Below are 9,959 nucleotides of genomic sequence, written 5' to 3' on the forward strand. Positions count from 1 at the left end.
GCATTAGTGTGCAGGCGTTTACCTGTGCATGTGATGGATCAGAATCAATGCTTGTCTCGACGCATGTATTTTTAAGATTGTTCTACTGGTTATTCAATCGTACTCACCTTCCTCATCCTCCTCCACCCATAGGGGGAGGGGTAGGACCTGCGCTGTGGTTTATTCTGCCCATCCGTCTGCGGCCAGGGAAACCAGGAGGACTGCAACAACATTACAATAAACACAAATTAACCCAATTTATGAATGTGTATAAAAGATGAACATACACATTTAAAATTACATCAGGACTGAAACTCAATTATTTTATACATTTATTTATTCTGTTGTTATTTTATCTATAGCTTAATACAATTCAGCTGAAGATCTGCTTTGGATTTGTGCTAAAAATACTTATGCACACTTAAACACCATTTCTAAAGTTTCTAAGTAGATTTGTGTACATGCGAATTTGAATAAAGGATAATAACACTTCGGTTGTAAATTACTCAGTTTTTTAATGAATCAATTGTGTGAATGATTCAGTCACTCACTCAAAATAAATAAAAACAGTCTCTTGAATAATGATGTAAAATGTATCGGTATCTATAAGGACTGTCAAAGCTAATTTATGCGATTAATAATCTTATATTGTTTTTTGACAGATTTTGTTTCTGCAGTTGTGAATTCAAAATTTTGAACAGAATTATTTCTTTTCAAGACTAAATGCATTCCATTTTTTTATTTTAAACAAAATCGGTGTTATGGAGAAGTTAACTAAAAGTAGCAATGCAACTCATTTATAATTTTTTAGTAGCATGACAGTAGCTCAGCTTTTATACATTAGTGCAGCTTTTACAGTATCAAGCTACATTTTCAAACGAGTAGTGCTGTAGCATCACAAAACGCTACAGTTATCACATTGCATTGTGATCACAGCAATGTGCAGCCTTAAAGTGACTTTGCCTTCTTTTTTCAAGCGAAATATTTAGTGTATTGCTGTTGTTTATCACTATATTTCAACTCAGTTATATAAAAAAGGGTGTCTTCTAGTTTGTTAGTGTATTTTAATAATACAATTATGTTTAATGCTGTTACCATATTTGGTTAAACTTTAAGAAAATTAATCTTGTTTTTACTGTAGTAATATAGTGGTAACCCATTTCGAGCACTGATCACTGGGATGCATAAAAATCTCCATATTTGGGATCATGTACATGGCAGTTAAATATGTCAGAATGGAGGATGTACCCTCTGCCATCACTGAAGCGACTTGATGCACTCTTGTGTCCATCTTTTGACAGATCTGGCTGAACAAGAGTCTGGAAACTGGTGACACATAATACAGATCTTTTTCAGCATTATGCAAACATTACGAAAATCACGAATATATCTTTAAAGAGTATAAATAAACTTACAACAAGCCAATAAACTCAACTGCACCCCAGAAGAGGTCACTAAGAAAAGACAATCTCCATGGCGACTGGCTCCTGCTGTCTAGAACCTGACCTGAACCCACATGAAAGGTGCCATAAAAAATATTATATAACTTTTAGTCTGTTAGACTTTTGCCATCAAACTGGGTAGAAGTAAAATGTGTAACAAAATACAGTCCAAACTGTCTCTGGAACTGTTACTGTCTATTTAAAGGAATAGTTAACCCCAAAATGAAAGTTCTCTCATCATTTACTTACCCTCATGCCATCCCAGATGTGTATGACTTACTTTCTTCAGCAGAACACAAATGAAGATTTTTAGAAGAATATTTCAGCTCTGTAGGTCCACACAATGCAAGTGAATGGTGGCCAGAAATCTGAAGGTCCAAATATCACAAAGGCAGCATTAAAGTAATCCATAAGACTCCAGTGTTTTAATCAATGTCTTCTGAAGTGATCCAATCAGGGTGAGAACAGACCAAAATGTAATTCCCTTTTCACTATAAATCTTGACAGCAATCCCGATTGTGCCAAGATACTGCACTGACAAGATGTATAGTGAAAAATTAGTTTTGATCTGTTCTCACACAAAACCAATTGGATAGCTTCAGAAGACATGGATAAATGCCTTTATGTGATATTTGGACCTTCAGAGTTCTGGCCACCATTCACTTGCTTTGTATGGACCTACAGAGCTGAAATATTCTTCTAAAAATCTTCATTTGTGTTCTACTGAAGAAAGAAAGTCATACACATGTGGGATGGCTTGAGGGTGAGTAAATGATAAGAGAATTTTCACTTTTGGGTGAACTAACCCTTTAATGTTGTACTTCAGACGTGTAAGATTCAAACATGCAGTACAGTTACTGACTGTTTGTTCATATGACAATGTTTAGTTTGTTTAGAATGTTTATTTAAAATATGCTTGTACTTAGGATCAATTATTGGATTGCATTTATGTCTCTAAAACACACCTTTAAGAGGAACTGTATTACATTTATTTCAGATTTGTTATATCTGCTATGTAGAAATCTGAAATGATCTCATTTGGCTACAAACTGCAGAGGGCAGTAAACAGTAAGAATATAATTTCCAAATAATTCTTCCTCAAATGAACTAAACGAATGCTACTGGATTCGTTGCTGGGAACGTTAACCAAAGCTACTCCAAAGCTCTCACAGTGGATGGTAAAATCTTCAAAAGGAAAAGAGCTTAGGGACGATCACTTCTGGATACAACGCACCCTCTGCTTTGGCGCTCGGAGGAGAAAATCATAAATATTAATGACTCTATGTGACGTTCGCAACGTATGCTTAAGTGATTTGCTGATAAGTTGAGGCTGCAAATTAGAATGGCGAATGAACAAACGGCTAAATGAATATTAATTAGAGACGACACAGGAAAATTCCAAGCAACGTCACATTACTACTATTGGTGAACTGTGCATTTTTACTATAGTGGAATCTGTAATACTTCTGCCCTGATATCATCGCTGTAACATTAAAGAGCCATATATTGGCATGTTTGTTAGTTCAAACAAACAAAATGAGTCACTTGAAATTATGTAAAATATTAAATCTATGCAAAAGGACATACAAACATACTTGGCTTGCGTAAAACAAACGCAATGACGCTAAATGTCATATTTTAGCAAGTCAATTCGCTATTTTCACGGGCAACATGTCTGTACGCATAAATAAAACAAATATCTACACAGTAAAGACATTCTATTTACGAAATTAGTTTTTAGCACTCACCATTCGACACATACACCATCGTCACTGTTGTGCTTTAAAACCGGATACTAAACTTCACTCCCGGTACTGCGCAGTGTTCTTCACGTTTGACGTTTTACTACCATAAAGCCATGTGCTTTCATTATATAGAGGATAAAAGTCATCAAAATGATATCATTACTTAAATAAATAGTTAAATACATCAGTAATTAAATGAACAATTTATTTTATTCCATGAAAGCACAACGTTGTTTTAAGCATGTTATAATCTCCTGTTTGACAACACATTTAAATAGTTATCTTTTTAAAGAATAATAATCATAATAAATAATATAAAGAGGTAAGCTGTAATGTAAGCACATGTAATATTGTTAATACGTGGTAATATAATCTTCAATAGTATTTTATTTGTATTTATTTACTTTATTTTTTATGATTTATAAATAATCTTAAATAATCAATAATCTTAAAGAGTAGTTCACCCAAAAATTACAGTTCTCTCATCATTTACTCACCCCCTCATGCCATGTTAGATGTGTATGAATTTTCTTCTGCAGAACGCAAATGAATTAAATATTGATCTGTTTCTCCCCACACCTATCATATTGCTTCAGAAGACATGGATTTAACCACTGAAGTCTTATGGATTACTTTTATGATGCCTTTATGTCCCTGTTATCTTTCAAGCAGAAGTATGTGTTTGTAAATGACAAAGTAAGTTTTATTTACATGCATATGCAATCTTTAATCATGTTGCTGTTGATATTAGTTCTGTATTTTCATATGTTGACAGCGTTTAAATGTTTATTAATATTAGCATTCAAACTATGCTAAGTGTAATGACGCATGAGAAACTGAGTTTTGTAATCCAGCACGTGTCTTCATTTACAGATTATAGTGCGCTGTTTGATTGTTTATCATATGTCTACACGTGGGTTTCATGTCTTTGCAAACGGAAACATGACATATCCATATTGTAAATTCCATTGTATGCTTGAAATTGAAGTCCTTAAACCCCTGAAACCTACTAAACATTGGTCCTTTGAGCCGGATCCTGGTGATTGCCATGGAATAAGATGTCCAGAGCCCATTCTTAGATGGAGTATGAGCCTGATGTCCACAGTAAATGGCTGTCACGCCCCCCCACACCACTTGGAAGATTAAGAAGTGAAATACAGATATAATACTATTTTATCGTGGAAGGTGGAGTTTTGGTTATTCATGGCAAGACAGTCATACTTTGAGTCAGGTGACAAAGCAGGGAAGTTTTTGGCTAGATATATAAAGCAGAGAGAGTCTTTTTCTACCATTCCCTCTGTGAAATCTGCTGGTGGTGATATTTTTACCTCAGCCATTGATATTAATAATGCTTTTAAAGAGTTCTATCTTGATTTCTATAGTTCCACATCTTCGTCTACTGTTTAATATATTAGAAATTTTGTGGAAAAATTACTCCCTAAATTGACGACTGAGGAAAAAAATGATCTTGATTCTGAGATAACCTTGGAGGAACTTGACGAGGTAATTAAGGCCTTACCTACAGGCAAGGCTATGGGGCATTACGGGGCATATAATGGGATTATCTTTTGAAGATTTTGGAAATGTATGGGTTCGGAAGCACATTTATTGGTTGGATTAACTTACTTTATAGACACCCTGTAGCGGTGGTACAAATGAATGGATTAATTTCAGATTATTTTACTCTGGATAGGGGCACCTGGCAGGGTTGCCCTCTTTCCCAATTATTGTTCTGTCTTGCTCTGGAACCATTAGCAGCTGTGATAAGAAAGGAGGATGATTTTCCAGGGGTGATGGCGGGAGGTGTGGCGCATAAGCTTTTGCTTTACGCAGATGATATTTTATTATTTGTCTCCGACGCCACTAGATCTATGCCTTGCCTCCACAGAATGATCAATTCCTTCTCTAAATTTTCGGGATACAGAGTTAATTGGTCTAAATCCAGAGCTCTGGCTCTGACAGCGTTCTGCCCGGTAACGGCTTTTCAGCCAGGCGCCTTTCAGTGGCCCAAACAGGGCATTAAGTATTTGGGTGTTTTATTCCCAGCAAATTTATGTGATTTAGTCAGAGTTAATTTTGACCCTTTAATAACATTTTTCGAGTGACGTGGAAAGATGGGCTTCATTACATTTATCTATGATTGGGAAGGTTAATGTTATAAAAATGAATTGTATTCCAAAATGTAACTACCTATTACAGTCTCTCCCCGTTGAAGTTCCCCTCTTTTATTTTAAACAATTTGATAGTATTGCTAAATCTTTTATCTGGAATGGTAAGCACCCTCGAATGCATTCTAAAAAGTTACACAGGCCAGTTGACAAAGGTGGGTTAGGTTTCCCCAAAAAACTTACAGCTGCACCATCTACTTTGTACCATCTTTGGGTGTAGTACGCAGCCCCCTAAAGCTGCAGACACTCTTGAGATGGTACTAGCGGCTTTTGGAAAGGGTCACAAAGTTTCAGCGTACTATTCCTGGCTAATTCAGAGTCTAGGGGATGGTGTTTTGACATCTCTCAAGAAGTTATGGGAGAAAGACTTGAATTTAGTACTGGAGGATAAAAAATGTCAAGTCTATGTCTAGGGATGCAAGGATGTGCCTCATTCAATATAAGATTCTGCATCGTTTTTATTGGACTCCCTGTAGATTGCATAGGCTTGGTCTTAAAGATACACCCACCTGTTGGCGATGCCAATCAGAGGATGGGGACATAGCCCACGTTTTTTGGTATTGTACTAAGATTCAAGAGTTTTGGTCGAGGGTTCAGAGTTATGTCTGTGAGATCCTGGGCACTCAGATTTCGTTCTGCCCAGACTTTGTATTTTGGGTGATGGTGTGGGGGTTAAATTAGGGAATACACATATTAAAAACTGGGTCCTTACCAGTGTGATGATCGGCAGGAAAGTGAACCTTGGGGAATGGAAGTCAGCTGGTGCACCCTCAGTTCATGAGTGGTGCACCGAATTGGGCACAGTGGCGGCCTTTGAAAAGATGTTGCATAGACGGCTGGGCAGCTTGGGTGCCTCTGAGAAGAATTGGGGCACTTATTTGGCCTTCTTGGAGGGTTGCCAGGGAGGAACAGTGGAGAGGGACAGTTTAAATGGTGTGTATGTAATTAATTGATGTGTGGAACCCTTTTTCTTTTTCTTTTTTTTGGTCAATTTTTTTTTTATGTCTGAGTATATTCTTTGGACTGTCTGCTTGTATGTGTGTCTGTTATTATTCATGTCTGACCACTGGGATGTGTGTTGGGTGGGGGGGGAGGGAGGGGAGTATATTTTTTTGAAAGTTGATTCCGTGTTTTCATGTGCTGTTTGTGTTGATTTGAGTGTGGAATCAATAAAATTTGTTAATGACAAAAGAAGTGGAATACAGAGGCTTTCATCATACATATACACCTGCTTCTAGTGTGCAGCCAGAGCACCACCACAGAAAGCCAGAAATTCCAAGTGCTATTTATCAGATGGAGGGAGCTGCCGAGATGACACCCCTCACCAGGTGGCACAATACAGATCAGGATAAAGACGATGCCAAGGATATCAGAGTGCATTATGTAGACAGAGATGCTCAAGCAGTGATTCAGCAGCTTCAAGAGGAGAACAGGCGACTGCACAAAGCCACAGAAAAAATAAGACACAGCTCTGAAAAGGATGAAACAGACTCATCTCAGTGTGCCGTGCCCCTGCCCTGAACTCATTTACTGCACATGGCATTTAAGAAACAGACCAGAGTTCCTCCTGTTCCAGCTCCACTTTCTAATGAGTCATTAATGACTCAAGTGAGGAAGCAGACTTTTAAAGAGGCTGAAAAATCAGTGGCAGGTGATGAAACACCAGAGTCAACAGATGATAATCTCTCTAGAATGAGATTGCAGTCCACACCAGAGTGCAGACTTGTGCATTAGTGATGGGAAGGTCGGATCATTTTACTGACTTTGATCTTTGAGTCTCATTCAACAAAATGAACGAACCTTTATTCAAGTCATTTCATTCATTTGAGCAGAATTAAATTAAAACGTTACATTTTCAATAGCCAAATCCCCCCAACACATCTACTTATGCAAACTTTGATTATATTCCCAATAAGTAAAAATGATAATGCAGCCAAGGACAAATTATGAGAAACAGAAAGATTAGTTCACCTCTGGAATCTTCTTGTCCGAGTCGTTCGTTCTTTTGTCACGTGATAAAAGAACGAACGACTCGGACCAAAAGAGTTGAAAGGTGAACTAATTATTTCTGTTTCCTGTACAGCACCTATGCGGTTTTCACGTAACAAATGAACGGAGGTTGCGCAATGCGCATGTGCGGCCAACACAAAATGAACGAATCACTCTTATAGTATATTTTTATAAGATATTTGTAGAGTAGCGTGGGCATTATGTAAACCAGGAAAACTCTGAAGGCTGCATATTCTACGTGACTATGCTATGGGAAACCCTGAAGGTCGCACATATGCTGTCTTATCTTACCTCAGCAATATTATACAGAATGGTACACAGTGGAGAAAGCATTCCTCAATCACTGGATGGTACAATCATTAGTCAAACTACTCTTATTCTGTTTACATGAAATGTACACTTTCTTGATACTTTCTTGATAAATGGGATTAAATGTTCTTTTTAAAAAAACAAATAGACTAGTTGCCAGGATTCCACTATTAAAAAGAAGTCAGAAGGTCTGATAACTAATTGTGGCAAACAGATAAGGTGAGGATGCACGCCTATTGGCTAAGATAACAGAAATGTATGCTTATTGGCTAAAAGAAGATAACAGAAATGTATAAAAATGAGAGTTTAGAATGGGATTGTCAGATGATCAGATGGCATCTCGGCTTTGTTGCTTTGTTCAATAAAGTCTAATCTTTGACATCTGGAACTCTTTGACTTCGAGAGTTTTCTTGCAAAGAGAGAAAAGACTTCATTATTCCATGATATATGACATTGGGGTCACAAACAGGATTGGAGAAAGAGGCCAGAAAACAGGGGGACCACAGCAGGCGGGCTGACGCAGGCTACACAAAACAACTGCCACCAAAAATAAGGTAAGTGTTTTGTGTGGTCTGCTGTGAGTTGGGCCTGGATGGTGGTAACACTAAAGGTTTCACCAAATTCAAACCTAATTAAATAATTAATTGGATCAAATAGAAAAGTGGGTTCCAGATCTCAAAAGCTGCGCATGCGAATGTAAATAATAAAGTAGCGATTAAGAGTATTGAGTAAACACACGAGTGTTGAAGCACGCAAAATCCTGCAGATACTGCTTTCCTTGGAAGGAAAGGGCTGAATTGGCAGGTACACGCAAGAGGCGTGTTCACCCAAGAGGGGTGTGTTGAAATAGCTAAAATCCTGCAGATACCGCTCCTTGTAGTGACACCAGTAAAGAGAGGGAGCCCGTTCTGAATGATGGCCTTTGAGCCGGCTGAGAACAACAAGCCCACAATTTTGATGGTTGCCGTTGTTTCTCAAAATAGCACCACTGGGAGGGCTGAATTGGCAGGTACATGCAAGAGGCGTGTTCACCCAAGAGGGGTGTTGAGATAGTTAAATTATTATTTTATAGAGCTCGGGCTGTACAGTGTCGATACCGGCTGTACAGTATATACATATTGGCTGTGCTGTGTTGTTTATAAAATTGACTGCATTGATTTTATATTAGCTGTGTTGACTGCGCTGTGCTGTATGTGTGTGAGATTAAACTGTGGTTGTGCGGCTGTGTGTGCTGTTATATGCCCATGTAAGTGTTTTCTTGCATTGGTTTATGAGCCCTGTGGCATGAAGAAACAAATGTATTAAGCTTATGAGTCCTGTATTTGAGAATTGTGGAATAAATGATAAAAAAAAGTGTGAAAAAAGTCAGAAAAGCTACCCCAAATACTAAGAACGTTCCAAGAAATTGGCTTTGTCGATTGTTTGGACATCTTCCAAATTGTCATCGTTGTGATCCAAATAAAGAGACACAATTATTAATAAAGAAACAAAATTAAAATCAAGAAAAAACACTTGTTTCTCTCCCACAGCAAAAGTAAATAATACAGGATTGACTGTGTGGCACAAGAGTGTGTGGCTGAAGAGAGAGAGTGAAAGGAGGGGCTGCAAATGAGTGGGTGTGTGTGAATTGGAGCTTTTACTTTGTACTACTCCTAACTGAGAACTGATGTGGAGGCTATCAGAGTTTGAGAGGGAACGTTTTGCCCGGATATTAGTTGAGTCATAAGAGAAGAGAGAATTTGAAAAAACATTAATAGAAGCAAAAGTGATTAGCAATCACTTCTGGAAAGATTCTGAATATATAGATGTTACAGGGCAGGTAAGGGAATTGACAAAACAAAAGAAAAACGAGTTTCTAAGAAAATTGACTAAAATCGCAAATCTGAGTGAAATAGAACAGGAGTGGCCAATTGTGGGCTGGCGAGCAATAGTAAAAAAACATTTTACTGTTGGGTCATTGGAAAAATACTTGGAAAAACTTTGCATTCCAAAATCCACCCTACTGGAGTCATTATTAGTGTCAGCAGAAATATCCACTGACCCAGTGTTTGTGCCTTATCTAAAAAGGAATTTGGGGAGCCGCTGGCCAGAGGAAGTAGGAGGAGCAACAATCTTAAAAAAACATTTACACTGTTGTAAGTCCATGCACACGACCAGTACAGTGGAAAAGTAAGGTGTTATTCTGTAAGGAGGAGAGTGGAGAAATAACACCAGTCCACACAATCAATGAGACTATAAGAAGGTTGGTGGTAACAATTGTTTTATGAAATGACCCTGAACAGATATGACATATGTGGGTGGAAATA

The 9,959-nt window shown here is 37.7% G+C and overlaps 1 protein-coding gene across 2 annotated transcripts; it reads right to left on the reverse strand.

Annotated features, from left to right (window-relative positions):
* Window positions 1-103: 103 nt before the first annotated feature.
* On the reverse strand, window positions 104-3,270 carry selenok (selenoprotein K). 2 transcript variants are annotated; one of them, XM_051670198.1, is made up of 4 exons: window positions 3,170-3,270; window positions 1,395-1,485; window positions 1,228-1,305; window positions 104-200 (listed from the first exon to the last, which is right to left on the reverse strand). In XM_051670198.1, exons 1-4 carry the CDS (start codon window positions 3,186-3,188, stop codon window positions 104-106), a joined length of 285 nt encoding a protein of 94 aa, XP_051526158.1. In that variant the 5' UTR covers window positions 3,189-3,270. The 2 variants fall into 2 exon arrangements, with proteins under 2 accessions (XP_051526158.1, XP_051526159.1); XM_051670199.1 differs by having other exon boundaries at window positions 113-200.
* Between the last annotated feature and the right edge of the window lie 6,689 nt (window positions 3,271-9,959).

Source organism: Myxocyprinus asiaticus, chromosome 33 (assembly GCF_019703515.2).
Source record: "Myxocyprinus asiaticus isolate MX2 ecotype Aquarium Trade chromosome 33, UBuf_Myxa_2, whole genome shotgun sequence".
Classification (NCBI taxonomy): Eukaryota; Metazoa; Chordata; class Actinopteri; order Cypriniformes; family Catostomidae; genus Myxocyprinus; species Myxocyprinus asiaticus.

What these genes read in the sequence shown, in the direction of transcription:
- selenok (XM_051670199.1), bottom strand. An exon ending in GTTGAGTTTATTGGCTTGTT is followed by an intron (nt 1,306 to 1,394) that starts GTAAGTTTATTT and finishes ATGTGTCACCAG; the next exon opens with TTTCCAGACTCTTGTTCAGC. An exon ending in CGCTTCAGTGATGGCAGAGG is followed by an intron (nt 201 to 1,227) that starts GTACATCCTCCA and finishes ATGTTGTTGCAG; the next exon opens with TCCTCCTGGTTTCCCTGGCC.